Genomic DNA, 20,096 nt, shown 5'->3' on the forward strand with positions numbered 1-20,096 from the left:
ATTAACAAACTTTAAAGGGGCCCTTATATGCTTCTTGGGGTTTGCCTTTTCCTATATTGTGTTCTAACGTTTTTTTGTGCATGTGCGTACGTGGACTAAAGGGCAGGACGTCTCTAAGCGGTTGACCAATCACAACAGAGCTGGCCAACTAACCAATCATCGTAGACTGAGCTCTGGTTTCAGACAGAGGGTGAAAAGAGGTGCTGCAGCATGAGGAAAATGAAGACCTCTTTGAAAATTAAAGCATGTAAACATGTCACAGTAAAACGTAATGAAAGTAGAAACATGTGCGTTAACTATATGTCCGGGAATTTAGTGTGACATTCATGCTACTGACATTATGAACTATTTCCCCTTTTTATAGTGTGTGATATTCTCTAATTCGAAGCTGTTACAGATTTCACACATATGTGGCTTTTATCAAGAATGACTTAAAAGGGTGCAACAAGTTTAATTGCCTGTTAAACAAAGATCAAAGCAACCAACCAAAAAACTGCTGTTGCTTTTATTTGTTGTTAAAAGTGCATTTAATAAATAAAAAGAAGCAGACAGAGATTTAGACGCGGCACTTCATCAATTCTAAGTTTCAGGCTCGTAACTTTGCTTTTAAAACTTGGATGCACTCAAATGTGTTTCTTAAAACAGTGCTGCTATATTGTTTTTAATACTAACCCTTTGGAAACCCTTGGAGGAATAGATCCATAGAGAGCGGCTCTATAAGCGTCATTGCAAGTATACAATAATTGTATTCCCCTATTATGGGAATGAACCTGCAGACACTAAGTCACTGCCCTCGCCTACAGACGTCGCCCCTCAGAAACATCAATTTTCCCATTTTCTAATCCTCAAATTGCTACTCATGTCAACTCTGAGGATCCAGGTACAAACTTGCTTGGTTTAGCAAAGTCAGCCCTTTGGCAAGTTGTTATTCTGGGATGTATGCTGTTCCCGGGAGTTTCGAGGGCATGTTTTTGGTGTTGGCATTGATGATGGAAAGCAGCAGACAGAGTGGTGACTGAATTATGAGCAACGGACGTTTTTTCAGCAGGGTTAGTCAGTTTGACTCCTGTGCACTGAATTAAAAACACTCCTCACTACTTCTTTCAGCAAAGCAAGAACGTGTGGCTGTAGTGTCTAGCAACAGGCCTGTATCTGTGTGTCAGAGCAGGATGTTATAGGAAAAGAGCAGTTAGGCACAGAAAACTCTCCCTTGGTAAATAGAGGTTGAAAGGAGTATACTTGCATTACCCTGAGCTCTGCACTCTTCTCCAGCTGGGCCAAAAGGTTAGGAATGCGAGATCCAGGGCAGCCCGCTTAAAGAAATCGATCTGTATCTTGAAGCAGAGCCAGAGTTGTATTCTTAACCCGTCACAATTAAAATGTTCTTTTCCTTGTCTCTTTGTCCACGGCTTTGGATTAATCATTCAATTTGCCACAGCTGAAAATCTCATCAGACTTTACCCAGATTTCCTTGCATTGCTCCAAGCCTCTTAAAGGGTTGTTCACAGGTTACGTTTTCAATTGTTTGATTTTCCTTTTTCGGGGGGGAATTCGAGACAGCTGCTGCGATTAGACGGATATTATGTTGTGGCGTCAATGCTCTGAATTGTTTAAGAGGCAACACATTAAGTATGAGCAATGGGAGGTCCATTTTACTTCATGATTTAAGACAAGATTAAAGTAATTGGATAAGGGGAGGAAGATGTGTGAAGACAGATTTACTCAGTGTGTGAACTTGGCCGTAATCCAAGATGCACCGTTGGTTTTACTGAGATGCAAGTGCATGTATGTGTGGTCCAAGATCACTTATGTACTCATTAGTGGAACCCCTATTGACTTCTCTTCCAAACGGCTCATTGCAGAGTGTCTCTGTATTGGAGCCAGGGTGCTTCGAAGTAGGTTGTGATCAGCCGGCGATCCTCTCAGCTGCATTCTTTGCAAAAGCCACATTTGTGATCAGTCTTACTCGCAGAGTCTGGATCTGGAATGGCAAAGCTGTCTTCCAATCTGGCTCGCCGCAGATCAAACTGTGATGTTCTCCAAACATCCAGCTGTCCAGCTCACAGATGTGACTACAAAGCAGCCCGGAGCTCCCGTCCACAGCTGTGGGGAGAAGTTTAAAAAGTATGCGGTTCATCTGTCAGTGCTTGGTTCCCTGCCAGAAGGGGAGGTTATAGACCCGTTTCGCAGTGTTTGAGAGAACGCATTTTGCCGCCTTTTTACTTTTATCATTCCTTTCACTTGACAATAATTCACTTGGAAAACGATTATGAGTTTGACATCTGATGGGGAAATTCAGTTTGATATGGAGCACCCTGCAGTAATAGGGGCAGGCTTTGATCGTAATATAAAGAGAGAATATCGAGGCTTACAGGCCTGTACTGTTGTAACTTGTGTGGACCCATACATGTCGAACACAAATTAAAAACTCATGTGAATATAACATTAGGGCTGGCTCGTTGAAAGCTCGAGCAACTGCTTGTGGATCCTTGTGTAACACTTTCTCCTTGGTTATCACTGTAGTTTCCTTTCCACAATATCTTCTATAATTGTTTGTGGTATCGTTATGTTTTCGTCTTTGAAATGTTAATTAGTTGCACACTTCTTTTGTGATAGCAAGAGCTTCCTGGCACGTATTTATTTGTTGTATTCTTTTATTCAAAATTGATTAAATGTGGATGCTTCATAACACGCAGTTCCGTTAATTAAACAACAGTTCATAACAAAAGAGGTAATTGCTAAAAACAAATGAGGATTGCACTTTAATAAGAAAGCATAATGTACTTTATTTTGTAAAAATAGAAGGAGAACACTAAGGTTGTCTGAGTTTATTATGAATTTGTATGTCTGATCTGGTGCTGATGTTATGTCTAAATCCAGCGTCTGAGGGATGCAGAATACTACGGGGTCAACACACAAATAGACTGCTGTAGTGAAAAGACTGACATTCAATCTTCCTTTTGCTGGATGCCAAACACAAGTGTGGGCACTAATTAGAGGCTCCAAGAAATCATTGAGGGGCGGGGGACCATCGTAACCGGAGCAGAATCTGTTGTGTGGAGACGAGTTTTACTCTCTGCTGAACGGCCAAAGCCTGAGGGGCTGAAAGACTTCAGCTCTGGTGTGTCTGCTGTCCACACAACACACACTACTGTGCATCCAGTGCCATTAGAGCCTGCAGCTGAGGCTTTAAAACCCTTATCGCATTTGTAATCATTTCTCAGATAACACTTTGCACATTGCATCGAGGATACATTTCATAGCAGTTATGGAAGTTTAATCCGTGGAGGCTTGAGGGCTTCTCATGTTGCTCAACACCGGCTATTTTTAATGGATGAATTAACCGGGTGTTGGTGTGTGTTTAATAGTTGTTGTTTTTCAGGTTTAGAGCTGTTATCTGAGTCACACAATACAAATCAGACATGTTTTAGGTGAGTTGGGATTAGTGACATGTTTTTTTACCTAGATTATTCCACACATCCAAATGTGATGTATCCTTCTGAAGGTGGACAATTACTTTATCTCACAATCACACTTATGAGATACATGACAATATTTTTGTTTATAGCAGTTAACAAAAAAGTGATTCACGTGTTGTACACTTTTGAATAGTGATTCATGCAGTTGATTTATATTCTATGAAATAACATACCTTAGAGATCCATGTTTAATATTCCTCAATAATATGTCCAATGGAAACGTGTACCCATGGATTTTCTGTGGGACAGCTGTAGACAGTGCACACACACACACACACACGCACGCACTCATGCACGCACACACACACACACACACACACACACACACACACACACACACACACACACACACGCACACACACACACACGCACGCACGCACACACACACACACACACACACACACACACACGTCACACACACACACACACACACACACACACACACACACACACACACACACACACACACCACACACACACACGCATACTTGTGGTAGTATCAGGTTAGGTTATCCGATATGACGTGCAGATGTGTGGCTTTGCCTCTGTAGCAGGTGTCAACTGATTTCGCTCCTGCCCACTCGCTCAGGTTGACCTCAGCCTTAAAGAAAGACCACCCTTAAGTCAGATCTTAGCGCAGCACCCCTGCTGGAAATGATCTGCCCTGCTAAAGTGTTTCTGAGCATGGAGGTCACTACCAGCTGCCCCCCCCCCCCTGGCCTCCCTGTAGATAGAGAGGCATGCAAATGGCGCATTTCACTGCAGGGATCAATAAAGTATCACATTATTATATTACCACGCAGTGAAAGCAAGAGGCTCAGTGCCCTCGGCGCTGGGACTGATTACATTTCTTGTGACCTTTGACCCTCACACTTAAAGGGCTTTCACGGGTCATATTGGTCCACCTGTTGAGGACAGGACTTCTTGTTTAAGAAGTTAAAAAAGTGACAGAAGATGGCGCTGTACTGTGGTCAGAAAAGGCAAGATTTACTTTTTTCCTCGTTTTTTAAGTGTAAAAACTTACAGAAGAAACAGCTTGCCCAAGAGCAGCTACTGTTTGTCTTAAAAGATCTTTACAAGTCTTTCTGTCATGATCTTATCTCTTAACATGCTTGTCATCGGTCTCAACACACAGACAAAGAGTCATCCCCCCACGGCACGCAAACCTACCTTTCTCTCTTGAGGTGAAGCAAAGAAAGGGTTCTTTGTTTATTTCCCTAAACCTTGAATGCTGAATAATATTGCAATATGTTCATTGGATCAGTTGTGGGTGATACACAGTTAGGATTGGTGGAGCCCCCTAGAGGTTTTGGCCAAACTGCACTTGCACACTCAATCCTTGTCACTGCATGTCTGAAAGCTCTGCTGGATATGTCAAGACACATTTGGCATGCCTTGAACACCAGCAACAAAAATTAAATAAAGTTTCTGATTAAAGATGACCTGAAGAGAAAATAATAACCCTGAACATCTACTCACCAACAACTGATACACTCAAAATGTAACGTGGCTGATAACAGTGATGCTTCACTCCAAGCGAGCCAATCCTGACTGTTAATTACACATTAGCATCATTAGCATCATTAGCATCATTAGCATCGTTATTTATTTCCTTAGTGGAGAACAATTATATTTTTCATTATTTGCAGTTTCAGGTGGACACGGGGATCTGTGGCGTTTTGCCTTGAGATGGCATCTAATCACTGGGCCAGTCATATGTGAGAATACAAAAGACTGAGTAATAATCTTGCTGTCAATCAAACTGTATTTATTTATAGACAGCTGATGTTTGGATCAAAAGGCAAGGGCAAATGTTTGAGAATTGTAATATCATTCTGGTATATTAAACATACCCGTGATCGACACTAATAAGATGGCTGAGACAAGAGTCCTCAGGTTTTGCTGCTCCCTTTCTGCCTTTGTTTCACCGACCTGTGCAGGGAATTTGGGTGTCAAACGTTCCCGCCTTCTTCCTCTTCCGCACAACTCGCAAAGCATGTGCCTGGCAGATTAAATCTCTACAGAAGGGTCTCACGCAGTCAAATTATTTCTTAATGGTATGAAAGATTCCCATGGCGTGTTACAGACCCTTTTTTGCCCGGCCGACTGTAAACCAAAAAGCAATAAATATCCTAAGCAGGGAAGGAAATTTACTGCACCTGTAGTAACCACTGCACCGTCCTAATAAGCAACAGATGTCGGAGTGATTGCATCGAGCATTTTTAAAGAAAAAAGGAATTCTTTGTTAGGTGCAGTTTCATCACCTCACCAAATCTGCTTCAACTCCATTGCTCAGGGCCTCATATTCATTTTGATGTGAAGGTAACAGTCCTGTAATTAAAAACAACCTGGATTTAGTGTCACAGTACCTCGGCTGTTGATAATCTGGCAGGAAATAGCTGTCGTGCACGGTTATCCCTGATGCATGAGGCTGCTGGGAAAACACAGAGGAGAACTGGATCAATCTTTAGCCCATAATGTGTGAAAGTAACATTTTGCCATATTGCTGAGAATATATAACCCCCATGGAAGTGCATTGCATTCAAATTTGATTTAGCCCTGAGAAGTTTAACACATTGTTTAAGAATTGAATTTTCTTCAGAACCAATTGAAGCTGAAAATAAAGTCCGTACTCCTTAAACGTATCTTGTCTGACCTCATATGTGAAGGAGGTAGAGATATTTATTGCTTTCTCAAGGCTGAATAGTGGTAAGCCACTGCCAGAAGATTTTTAAGAAGAAAGGCATAGTTATACCTACTATATCATGCAGTATGACCACCACATAAACTCCAAAGCTAAGGAGGCCGATGTAGTGAGACACTGTAATGATATCCTGTGAGGAAAGATGAATTTAGTGAGCCTAACAGAAGCCAGAATGAATGTTTCTCATTCCTACCTCTCCATTTTTATGAGAACCATGCAGCAGTCTGGACAAAGGGCCGGGGGCAGCTCTCATTAGTTAATCGTTGCTTGAAGGCTTCTAACATGTATTAATGCCTCTGGGTATGCCTGCACGTGTGTGTGTGTGTGTGTGTGTGTGTGTGTGTGTGTGTGTGTGTGTGTGTGTGTGTGTGTGTGTGTGTGTGTGTGTGTGTGTGTGTGTGTGTGTGTGTGTGGTGTGGTGTGTGTGTGTGTGTGTGTGTGTGTGTGTGTGTGTTGTGTGTGTGTGTGTGTGTGTGTACCTTTCTGAGTGTGTGTGAGGGGGTAAGCCACTGTACTAAAATATGGATATGAAAGTGGATATATTGATGCCAAATTGTGAAATGATTGATTGTGTGAAGTTATAAAAGCATAGCACAGGAGTAAAAATAGTAATTATACTGTACACTCAATGTGCAGTCTTATACTGTATATTCATTAGTGTATTACTACGTTGACCTCTTGTATTCATATTATCATCAGTGGTATTAATATAGTCAGTGCTTGTGTGCTCTAATGCAGCGGTGTTCACGTCTCCCCGGCTCTCTGCACATGCGCTCCAGTTGTGTTCTGGCAGGGGAAAGGTTAATGTTTAACAGCATGAACGGTTCACCCACTAACGTGTGAACAAAGCACAATGGCTGCACTGTATAGGCTCCTATTTATTCAGTGTCACTTCCTCCCTTAATAGTCAGTTCTACTTTCCTCACAGAGGAAAGAAGTAGGTCAAGGAAAAGTCATGTTTGAGGTAATTCACTCAGGGGGACCGCTACTCTGATCATTAGGTGACATTGGTTAACCCTGAAAGTGAGGTCATTGTCAAGTCAATGTTACACCCAAGTCCACACTTGACAGTGCTCAAAAGGTCAATCAGACAGGGAGGATATGGAGAGGAGTCTTGAACAGAGCGACGGATACAAGACAGTATTGTTTATAACAAAGATAAAGGCTTCAGGAAGAAAGAAAGGAGGTTGGTTTGTGACCTTGTAGATCTGGATGAATTGTTGGTTTGGACTGTAGCCGATGTACTCGGAGAGAGCACTCTCTGAAGGAGGTTCTGCTTTGATGCAAGCGAACAAAAGATCCAAAGCGAAGAATAAGAAGGGATATTTCATTCTTGAGCTTCATGCACAAAGACCTGAGCCGAAGAGGAATGCAGAAACATTGTTCCCCCACCTACTGCTATTACCTGTGAGGACTGTGTACGGATTAGGCAGGATATTTGCAGACTTTCTGGATTTGGCCCTTCATCCGTGCGGTTCTCTCGGATACCTTTTCAGGACATAATGCTTTAAATGTCCAGGTACTTTTTTCCTGCTTGTCCGCCTTTCTCTTCAACAGCAAGCTCAGATTCTCCTTTCACATTCCCCTCTTAATTACAGTCTTAATCAAGTTTGCATTCCAGTCATCATTTAGCAGAGAAAGTCTTAAGCCTCCTATTGTCTTCGTTCCCCCCCTTACTTTGGTGTTCGCTGTCAAATTTGACCGTTCCTGTTTTAACTGCTATTACATTAACACAAAAACCATTAATCATCACCAAATTTAATTTAACACCCTTTCAAACTGTACATATGGTATCAGAGTACTGGTACACATGAACAACTGCAGTAAATACACAAAGAATAGACACTGAACATGTATTGGGTGTGCCAGGTGTGATCCATGTGGGGGGATGGGCACATAAGAGCGGGGTGTGTGTGTGTGTGTGTTTGTGTGTGTGTGTGTGTGTGTGTGTGTGTGTGTGTGTGTGTGTGTGTGTGTGTGTGTGTGTGTGTGTGTGTGTGTGTGTGTGTGTGTGTGGCCTAGCATTACTATACTTGTGGGGACCTAAATCTGTTTACACAGTCACGTGTGGGGACTCGCCTCCCTTATGGGGACAAATTGGAGGTCCACATGAGGGGAATCATTAATTTTAGGGTGAAGACTTGGTTAGGTTTAGGATTAGGGTTAGGATTAGGTTAAGGTTAAGGGTAAGGGTAAAGGCCCTGTCACACTGTCCCGAAATTGACACCTGATGGACACACGATAAAGGAAATGTTCAAATTCGGCTGTGATCGTAACAACATCGGGCCATTCGTGAGGGCATCTAAGCCATCGTATGACCGTCGGTGGAGTTTCTCAGGCTCCGGCAGCAACTTCGTGAGCGGCAACTTCGTAAGGCACTCGTGAGGGCATCTTGTCAAGTCGTGTCATCTTCGTGTTATCATCGGTGCATTCACCCTCACTCTGATCGGGGCGAATGCCCGATGGCACCAAGGATAACAAGATGCCCTCACGATGGCCTTACGAAGGGCAAAATTGACACACGAATTCAACACGAAGATGAACCTTCGCAAGGTCCTTCGGCAATTTGTTGGCATGCCAAAGATTTTGCCACCGCTCACGAAGTTGCTGCCGGAGCCTGAGAAACTCCGCCGGCGGTCATACGAAGGCTTAAGATGCCCTCACGAATGGCCCGATGTTGCTACGATCACAGCCGAATTTGAACATTTCCTTTATCGTGTGTCCATCGGGTTGTTTTATTGCACAACAAAATCCTGTAACCATATTGTGTAAATAACCCAATTTGTGTTCTGTGAAACTAAAAAGGTTATAATATATTATTTTGAAGGACAGTTGACAGGAAATTGTTGTTGTTATGGAAACAACATTACGGAGAAAGCGTAATATTTTCTACATATAAAGACGGATAAAGTAAAGAACAAAGTCTGAAGATATCAGTACAGTATCATAGTACTGTAACATAACTGTTTTTGGTACTTGCATTGCAGTTGTATGTCTTAAATGTAATGTAAATGTTGCCTTCGTGTGTGGTTCGGGGCCATCTTCGTGCAAAATTCACAATTCCATATTCGTGTGTCCATCGGGTGTCAACTTCGGGACAGTGTGACAGGGGCTTTAGGCATGTGTTGGTTATGGTTAAGGTTAGGTAAGTCTCCAGGAAATGCATGTGAGTCAATGTAATGTCCCCTGAAGTGATTGTGTGTGTGTGTGTGTGTGTGTGTGTGTGTGTGTGTGTGTGTGTGTGTGTGTGTGTGGTGTGTGTGTGGTGTGTGTGTGTGTGTGGTGTGTGTGTGTGTGTGTGTGTGTGTGTGTGTGTGTGTGTGTGTGTGTGTGGTGTGTGTGTGTGTGTGTGGTGTGTGTGTGTGTGTGTGTGTGTGTTCTGATCCGGATGGTTACTAATTCCTTTTCTTTATGGTGGTCTTTTTTGACCGGGAACACCATGGTGTTACAAAGTTGAGTAAATCATCAAAAATGCAATGAAAGTGGTGATCAGCCATTTTGAATGTTCAAATGTCTGCTGTGAAGGATTTCATGAAGCCTGAATGCAATCGAATGTAAAACAAGAAAGTTATGATTGATGAAAGTAGTAAATCGGTCAGATTTGACCCGAAGACAACAGGAGGGTAAAAGCCTTTAAAAGCAGACATGATTGTGCAAATAGATTTGTGTTTTGTTTTTTTGGCCAGTTGTATTAATACCATATGTACACTTACTATCAAACAAGCACTACAGTACATCTGGACTTGTGCATAACAAAAATCACCTTTATTTCAAATTATTCATTATGCATATTACGTTACCATTGACTGTTAACAGGCTCAATGTCGAGTCAAGGCAACATAATAAAGGAGACGGTAGCCGAAGTAATCAAAAAAAGAATTTAATTAATAATTACCACCATGGTTGAACAAAGGAAATATAAAGTAATGACAGACAAGAACACATACTGCACAGACAGGATCAGCCCCAGACAAAGGGGAAAGCAGAATACTTATGAGGTAATGACGAGACAAGACACACCTGGGTTAATTACAAATGGGTACACCTGGAGGGGAAACGATAAGGACTACAAAACCATAACAGGAAACTACAGCTAGACATGACACATCACACTAGGAGCGCCTGATCAGGGCACAAACACATAACAATGCACTTTATGAGTCTGTATGTTGGAGCTTTAATGGAGAAGTAATTAAAGACATGTCATAGTGATGGAGGACCAAGCTTACATAGCATGAACGCTATCGGCTTGTTTCCTCAATATTTTCAGTAGTTTATGCAAATAAATCAGATAGTAATGACTGCAGGGGCGAAAATGAAATGATATCAGAGTTTGAACCCCATGAGTTTGAACCCCATGAAGAAATAGCTTAAGGTGGCATTGTATTCAGTCTAGATATATAAAAGCTGACAGTGTGTATTATCAAAATATTTTGTCCTGAAGAAGGTGGCCCAGGCAGTTTGTACTTGAGGGCAAACTCTTCTCACAGTTATGAAAGAGCCCGTTCATCGACGAGCCGTGCCTGCGCTTTGTTTTTCTTTGCATCTGGCACACTGTCATGCAATCTGTTCCCACCTGGCGCACCACCAAAGCCAAATGAAAACTTCAAAGGGATATCTGCAATCTGATGTAATTGTTAAAAAAAAAGTGTCATTGTTGTTTCATCTGCTTAGACAGAAAGCCTGTATCGAGTTACATCTTGATAAAAATTATGTTTTTTATTAGATCAGAAATGGGTTTGACTTTTATGTCATTAAGAAAACACATCATTAAAAAGGAATCCTAAACAAAAGTAACTGATGTCATACATTTTGGTTTTAGGTTATGAAGAGTATTATTTCGTTCTGAAAAGCACATTTTTAGCACTAGTATGTAGATATTAATTGCCTAAGCCCATCCCTATCACAGCTCAGCCAACGTCAAGGCACACAGCAGGCCTGTCCAGCGTTGTAATTGAATGTTGAAGTATTGGGGCTGTAGTTATATCCAGATGTTAATGAAATTGGAGGGCTGTATCTTTTTTTAATTGCCTTTCCAAATCCTGCAGCAATGTTCTGTTTTGAACCAGCCATGTATGTCACACTCTGGAAAGCTCTAACAGGCTCTGTTCCTGTAACATTACAAGTAAAAACATAGTGTTTGAAAATATAAAACAATAAAGCAAAAATCTACAATAAATGTACTATTTCTTATCTCTTATTTTGGAGGAATTAAAACACCTACCCTTATAAAGTGTCGATGGAGCCTTTACTTATAGTAAGCTTATAATAAAACAGCTGTTAATAAAAAAATTAGGATGACATGTGATAGAGATTTAAGAGATAACAGCTGAATGAAGGCCATTGTTTTAAGAATGACCGACACCTAATGTGTACATGGAAAACATGTAGGTGTAGCAGCTTACAATTGTTAATGTAACTGATTTTAAAAGATGGTGAAGACAGACATACCCACCACAGCTGTTCACTTGCTCTCAGTGACCACTCCTTCAGACCGGCGTGTTGTCCCTGGAGCGTTTTTGAGGAACTCATGAGAACACGGCACAAACTTAACCCGTCTGTGTTTTTGTTTCTATTGCAATCAAATACCCTCCGAATGAATCCGCCTCTAGGTATGAATCACATCTTTAAATAAAATGTATGGCAGAATAACGAGTAATCAAGCTCAAATGTGGTCCAAATATAAATGTGGTTGCACTGGGGAAATGGTTACTCATCCGTTTAATGCACGGACGAACTCCCAGCGTCACACTGCCTCTCCGGAGCGCATTCAACTCCTGCTCGTTCCTCTTCTGACGGCGAGACATATTGGATCCGTGTATGAATACCGAGTGATCATCAGTGGTATACAAATAAATACCGTTCACATTGTACACATTTATATCAGAATGGTGATCAGTTCAGTTTATAAACGTATTTCTGAAGCAGAACACAGCATGCTGAGTATACTGTTGTGGCAATGATGCGAGTCTACCAGAGCGATAACTAATGCAACATGTGGAATACTTTATTCTAAAAAGAATTGCAAGGTTTTGTCGCCTTAACGACTGTCCTCTGTAGGGCATTTCAATTCGTTTATGTTTGTATTTCTTTTTACAAAGTGTGTGAATGTGCCGTCTCAAATGCAGCTACAGCAATACAATATTTTGAGTTGAAGCTGTACATGTCAAAATGACTGCATTAACAAAACGTGCATCCCACCAAAATGCAATCTTACATACAGTAGAACACTTACCTAACAGTTATCTAATATATTTAATTAAATGAAGTGAGGAATACCTTGCAGAAATGCATACATTTGTACTGATTTTATGACAAAGATTAGCCGTGTCCTCCTACTTCAAGTGCTCTCGTAAAGCTTTGCTAAAGACTGAGTACGATTCTTCCATTTTAGAATATTTATAGTATTTAAGACTGTGTTGCAATTCCCATGAAAGACACATGAGATCATAAATGATATATTGATGCTGTTTGGTATGGATTTTGATTGTGTAAAACACAACAAACTAAATGTTTCATCTCACAAACAGTCCTTCGATCAGCACGGCTTCAGGCTGTTGAGGCTCAGGTGGAAGTATCAGTGTTTCTGCTGATGGGGCCCCGGGGGACCTGATAGCTCCATCACGGTGATTACATCCTGCAGTCACTGCTCCCTAAGGGCCTTAATGGCCTAATGAGAGGAGCTTGGTGAAATCCATCAGGCAGCGTTCCCTTTGAAGAACTCTGCAAAGCACTCAATGTGTACAGGACATATACCGACATTAATAAGGAGAGATATAGCATTGTATGATCGTAGAGAAGTTCAGTTTAGCATGGTTTCTTCTGTAAAACACACGTATGCGTTTGTATGTTGGGCTTTGCGGCTATTGTTGCCGTCACATTGTATCTAACCCTTAACCTCTTGGGTGTAGTCCCGAGTGTGGCTCCGCTGCAGACCCTCGCTCCTTTGCATGAGGTTGTTGCCTCCTCATTGATTTCAATCATGCAATCAATACCAGATTAAATAATCAAGCACGACAAATCACCTGCTATTCCCTTGAATTATTTACGGTATGTAGATGTGTGTTGAAGCTTTACAAACCAGATATACTGTAGAGCTGTTGAAGGTTGTTTTGTTGTGTTCGTGTTTTGTATGTTAAGATTAAAGACAATGTGTTTATTGTAACATAGGTATGACAAACAAAGTTTTAGTCGGAGACAGATATGTCAAAGTTGGGCAAGACTGTCATAGTTTGAATAAAACATTAAGGTGCGGTCATAGTGTTACTTCTCACCTTTGATATTGGACACCTTGAGATATCATACTGCATCATATCTCGTTGCGAGGTGCTTAACGTGTTTATGTTTCAGTTAATACGCTTAGTTTCTTATCCAAACCAAGACCACGTTAAATGATGTATTGGGGTTTTAACTGATTACATCTGAACCAATAAAACTGCTGTAATATATGCAAATCTTAACACACAATCTGATTTGTGTTAAAGGAGTGCAAGATTCCAATCAGGAGAAGATCATCACAGTGTCTGGAGAGGGGATGGTCCACAGCCCAGCCTTCCCTCACCGTTACCCCAGGAACACGGAACTGGTCTGGAGACTAGTGGCGCCCAATAACATGAGGATCCAGCTCACCTTCGATCAGAGGTTCGGTCTGGAGGACCCCGAAGATGGCATATGCAAGTAAGACCATGCAGTAGTATGTTTGTAATTGTGTCTAAATACAAGATAATATATGAAAATATATATCTTGCCTTACAATATAAAGCAAGAATATATATTGTATTTGCAGGACTGTGACCTGTTATCAGTGTTCTATTCACTAACTTTCTGATCAATAGGAATACGACAATGTAAACTTATTTAAAAGTGGTGTATATATATATAAATTGTATTTATTGGGATAAACCCCTTGAGATGCATCATCTCGTTTTCAAGGGGGTCCCGGCAATAGCAACAACTTACAGACATACATAAACAAAAAAGCAAAACATGACAAACAAGACAAACCACGTACAGTCTGTTAAGTAAAATTCAAGTAATACATACAATCATTACAATTTGGTATATTATTATAATGAATCATATAATATGTAAGATGCTAGCATCCTTTATCCCATCTTTCTCGGCCAATGATATGTGAGCAGGGTCTTTCTCACTGAACATGTGCCAACCTATATGTATTTAAAATAATCCCTTTTATATTCTCTCAATGAAATAGTTCTTTGTCACACATGAGTTATCTATCAGTTTGTTTCATTAAAAGTGTCCTCTGCTAACCCAGCTCCCATCTAATGGGGTCTTCCCCAGGTTGGCATGGCAGATGCATGTGGGGCCAGGTCAAAGACTGTCCTGTCTTTCTGCTCGTCCACTCTCAAAGATTTAGAGTGCAGAGTGTGGCCATTTGTGAAATTGCCTCTGGTCTGCAGTGGCAGCTCGTGAATATTGAAAAACCCAGCAGCAGCAGCAGTGATTTGTTTCACAGAGGAAACCGTTATGAGGTTCAGATCTGCCGTATTTAACATAATGTAGCTGATATGTGTTGCTACTCAAGTGATTGTTTAAACGACACGTGACCCAACCCAAACTCACACATACTGTACATCCTCTGCTTTATTAAGGAGCCCACTTTCAATTACTGGGGTTGCCATTCAATTTAAACAGGGATCCCGAGCCCCTTGAATCGATTTACCCTCAGAGCATTATGCTCCGTGCCTTCTGTCAATACATCACATCGGACTGGTTAGCAAGGAGGAGTCCAATCACTGCGAGGTGGAGAAGAACTGGGGGAGGGTGACCTCGCTACTCATCCCTGGAGAGCCCCTAATGGATGACAAGGGGAATGACAGTTCACAGGTTTATGTTGGATTGTTGAAAATGTCGACGAAGAATCAGTATACTTCTGCTCCAATGACAGTTTGTGTGCATTAAAGAACATTGATGATACATGAGGTGTTTATGATTCTGACTTTGAATTCTGGTTGAAGTTGGGTTTTACTTTGATTTGCCATCCAGGATATATGACACCTGTAATGACAACAGTATGTGAGCGCAGGTAATTTAAGCCCCCCTGCTCTGTGTATATTGACGGATGAGGTTAGTGTTCATGTTGAGCCCCCGTGAGAGAAAGCTCCACAGTGGGTGCAGATTGACACCTTGTGTGCTGTTCTGACTCGACAAGACCGCACGAGTCCGCGTCCTGAGGGAGAGGGGCGATAGACAATAACAACATCCTTTTCCAGGGTCATGCAAGTCATGGCCACGTCTCCTGCTCCCGCTTTGACATGTTTCCCTCCTTCCCTCCCCACACTGAGGCCCAACAGGTTTTGATCAGATCCCAAGATACACACTCTTGGCAGGGTTGGCAGACACACATTCACACGTCTCCTTACTTGTCTTTTCTCTCACCCTCTTTCCTTCTTTTTCTCTCACACACATTCTCCGTCACACACACACACACACTCAAATTGAAAAGCCTCTGGCCAAGTCTGCATATCTTTCATGTGTGATAACATTTTTAAATGTTCACATCGTCTCCCCCAGTGTTGCGGAGAAAAACGTTCAAAGTTATTGATACACTGCTCTTCGCCTGGTGCCAGTGCACAATTAATGCATGAAAACAAGACCCTGATCTTTTGTCCGGTGATTTAAAGCGATGGCAGGAGATAAAACAAACAGTAGGAGATGTGTTCGGCTTTACTAGCCAGCCTGGAGCGAGAAGCCTTCGCTGAGATGAGAGCGAGGCTGTGTAGTCGAGTTGCTCATCTGCAATTCTGTTTGTCTGTTGCACGATGAAAAGCATTCTTACCAAATCCACTGGAGGAGAGGCATATTGGAGCGGGATTGGTTTTGCCGGTTGGCATGGCAGCAGAGTCGTGCTTGAAGGCTCACAGACAGGACGGTTCTCAGAAAGGCATTTATTCTCTCCGTCTTTACTCTAAAAGAACAGGACTAAAAACAGTGTTTGTGTTGCTAATCTGCGTCATGTCAGATCTAGATATTGTGTCTATTAATAAAACACAAAAGGAGAAAGTGTAGGGGAAAGCTTTGTGAATATTAAACTCAGTTTGCTTGCAGTGTGAAGGAAGGTAATATCTGCCAGCAGTGTATACGACTCCTTTGTTGTTCTGATCCTGTTCACTGTGACTGTTCGACGTACAGTTTGGTATGTGTGTCAGTGCATATGTAAGTCTGAGAAACCACTGTTCGACGTGGTGATTCTGAACACATGGCGACGTGTAATGATCAGCGCGTCCTGCATTATTGATGAGCCATCTGTCAGAGCTCTGGATCTGTCTCGGCGCTGGTTTTAGAGGAAAGCTTCTTCGTTGACCTGCATTTAGAAGGCAAAGAGAAGCTGAGCTGATATTTTGCTTTACAAAACCATTTCATGCCAGTCTGGTTTACATTTGTATAAAGGAATGTTCTATAGTTCATGCCGGTTTCTAACATTTGTACATTTAAACTGAATATATGGTTTATGTTTATTTGTGCAGACTAGAAAATTCCAGTATAACTTTCCAAATCAAACGCAGCAGGGTCAGTAAATGTATCGACCATCCTGCCTTTCAGTTTATTTAACATCACAGAAAATCCATTTTTAGTCCCGCTCATGTCCCTCATGTTGTTTTATCGAAACCAGCCTGAACTGAATCCGTCAAGCCTGCGCAAAATGTAAACAATGTCCTAGAAATCCAAATATCCGAATTGGCAGCACTCAATGAGAGGCTAGCGTGCCTGTTGACACAAAGGGCAAAGTGATTAATCCCAGACTGTGAAGAGTCACTGAAACAAGGCTGTATTGAATGCAGTGCAGCCACACACAGGTACACATAATAAAGACTGAACTTGTGAACTGCGTGTCTTAAGTGCTGAGGTCGGGCGATGTTAGCCTTGGCACGCCAACGGAGTCTGGAGCAAGGCCATATGCTTCTGCACTCCATATACTGGGATTATGGGTTTGGCCGCCGGTGAAGAGAGAGACCGTCATGTTGATGCCGGGTCGAAAAGTTAGATCCGCACTTCAAGCTAAATGTTGCTTTTGATGATATTTCACTCCATTTATTTTATATCAGCATTTAGTTTAGTGAAATTCACAGTAGCCTACTGACTTTTTTTATTTATCATTATTTATGTAGGTATTGAATAGGTTGCTTGTGAGCCAGATATATATATATATAAAGTCATCACATGATTGAATATGGTAATGTCAGGTTATTGAGGTTGAGTTGTTGAAAGTGAAATTAGAAATATAAAATGGCTGAGATAAAAGTGCATTATTGCAGAATTATTTGCAAAATACCTTCATAATGTGTTAGTTCATGTTGACTATTAAAGGTGGGGTAGGTACATTTGAGAAACCGGCTCGAGATCGCTAGAATTTGAAAATACACAACCGGAGAAAATCTGCCACTTCCTTACAGAGCCCCTCCTCCAACACACACGAACGCGCACATGACCAATGAGGGCACGAGATAAGTTTGTGCCCCGATGGAAGGCTGACAGGCAGGTAGGGCATCCAATTTGAACGGATTGGTTGTACTTTTTACAGTATTACGGCTTCTACAGATGACATTTTTTTATGGATTTTTTGTCAAAGCACTTAAGATATTCATTGCTATCGGGGTGTTGAGAGCATTCCATGGAATATAACAAAAAGGGTATCTCGAGCCGGTTTCTGAAACTTACCTACCCCTCCTTTAAGCAAATAAACAATTTATAATTTGTATATTAGTAAAAGTACAGAGATTGACAGATCAACACCGTCAACATAAACGAGCTCAATGTTTAATTAAAAACGAGATTTCAATGACAGCATGTAGCATCAGTGTAATAGGCCTGTCAAAAGGCTGCATCAGCACCAACAGTTCAACAGTAGAGCAGCTGCTTATTCTGCACTATCAACCAACCTGAGATTTGTCCTCACTACACCCGGCAATATCCAGCTCATTTATATTCATGTAATTTAGGTAGTAAATAAGAAACAACTCTCTAGCAACTTGTAATTGTAACTTGTTTTATTTCTTCTCTTTAATGAGGTTAAACTTTATTTCCCTGGGCAGCTTTACTGATATTAACAATTTCACCTTCAGAGGGGTAAGGCAGGGCTGATGAAAACAACATGATGGCAACATGCTGAAACACAGTTTACACAATGCACCACTGCTAACCAGAAGGACCTTACATTAACTCTGAGCACTTTGCTAAGATGCCAGTTAAAGCAATTGGCTAACCCTGGCCCACATAGATATTTAATTTAATGTCAAACATCTTAAGCAATTAGTATTTTTCTTCATCATTTCCAGCATATATAAGTGAGATGTTGCCACACATTCTTATGCCAGTTGTGCACAGACGTAGTTAGAGCAATCCTCATGTGATCAGACCACAAATGATGCTTGTCTATATCAGGTTGAAACAGGGTCTGGTGAGACTCAACTAATCAGTTTCTGCACCTTGTGTGTCTCACTTCACCAGGTACGACTTTGTGGAGTTAGAGGACCTGACCGAGAAGAGCATCCTGGGTCGCTGGTGTGGGTCACAGTCGGCTCCAGCTAGTCTCACTTCCAAAGGCAGTCAGATCAGGATCCGCTTCATGTCTGATGAGTACTTCCCCTCTGAGCCGGGATTCTCCATCCGCTACTCCCCTCTGCCTGTGGTACGTACAGTGTCTGGAGTTTAAGAATTTATATTTTAAAGGTCACCTATTATGCAAAATCCCCTTTTTCATGTCTCTTCTACATCAACATGTGTCTCCTCTGTGGAAAGAGATGCTGAAAGTTTCAGGAAGAAAGATCCACTCACTTATTGTCCCGATCCATTTCTATAAAAACCTGTCTGAAAATGAGCTGATCAGATTTTGACCACTTTATGATGTCATAACGATTTTTTTTGGCTTGTGTAACCATTAGCCAATCACCAACCAAGGTAAGCCCCCTCCCCACCTTATCACCTGGATCTCCTCCTAGAGCACCATGGTGTTCTTTTTAACCAAATCTCTCTCAGAGGAGGGGCTCCTTATTTTCATCTAAAGTCACAGACAGAGAATCAGTACTTTGGAAACAGGGCTGAAACAGAGGGGATTATGGGTAATGCTGCAATGATCTGTTTGGTGTTTGGAGCCAAACATATTTGTATATATCTGAGACCTGTAATATATTGATGATAAACAGTATAATAGGGGACCTTTAAGATGTTGAGCGCTTCGCTGCTTCTTTGCCAACTTCAGGGAGTTCCCATGCCAGTAAGCAAGGCTCCTCCATGCAAGCACAATTAAAAATGATTAGCTTGTTGTGACATAACTTGGTGACTTAACATTCAATCATCCATTTTTGCTTATGTCTACAACAGCTTTAAAGCATTGTTGAAGGATACATTATGTTTGAGCACTTCAGACCATCTGGCACCTGCACCATTTTACACAAAATATCAAACCTTAAAATTAGCATAATAGGGTCCCTTTAAACGCAGATGAAAGAAAATGTCCACAATCTCTGCAAATGCACAGTTACAGTAAGACACTAATATCATGTCTGAGTCCTTTAAGGATTCAGATTGTGTATAGTGGACCCTGGTATAGTCCCACAACGTCACACAGAACACAGTGAAAAACAATCTTTAAGGTTCAAATGGTCTCGACACCTCTGTAATTTTCTCATTTTCTGGGGTCAGCCTTTTATATAAGGTGTTAAATTACCTTATATACTGTATATTACTGCTCTATATATCACCACATACCCTGACAACCTGCTATGTGCCTTTTAGATTCAGTCTGACAGACGGTGTGTGTGTCAGTGTCCCTGACAAAGAGGTCCTCTGACCCTCAGGGGGATTCATTCAATCCTCTGAAATGAAAGTAGGAATTAAGAGATAGAAGTGCTTTCTTTGTCGGAAATTGGCAAGCCGCTGTCCGTCCGTCT

General features: G+C 41.5%; 1 protein-coding gene across 2 annotated transcripts in view; it reads left to right on the forward strand.

Annotated features, from left to right (window-relative positions):
* pdgfc (platelet derived growth factor c) overlaps positions 1-20,096 on the forward strand; it is a 47,429-nt gene that overhangs the window by 15,559 nt on the left and 11,774 nt on the right. For both annotated transcript variants that reach the window (XM_034092193.1, XM_034092194.1), the window contains exons 2-3: positions 13,668-13,860; positions 18,655-18,835. In XM_034092193.1, the coding sequence (XP_033948084.1) occupies positions 13,668-13,860; positions 18,655-18,835 (374 nt within the window). The remainder of the gene's footprint in view (positions 1-13,667; positions 13,861-18,654; positions 18,836-20,096) is intronic.

This window comes from Pseudochaenichthys georgianus, chromosome 10, assembly GCF_902827115.2.
Source record: "Pseudochaenichthys georgianus chromosome 10, fPseGeo1.2, whole genome shotgun sequence".
Taxonomy (NCBI): domain Eukaryota; kingdom Metazoa; phylum Chordata; class Actinopteri; order Perciformes; family Channichthyidae; genus Pseudochaenichthys; species Pseudochaenichthys georgianus.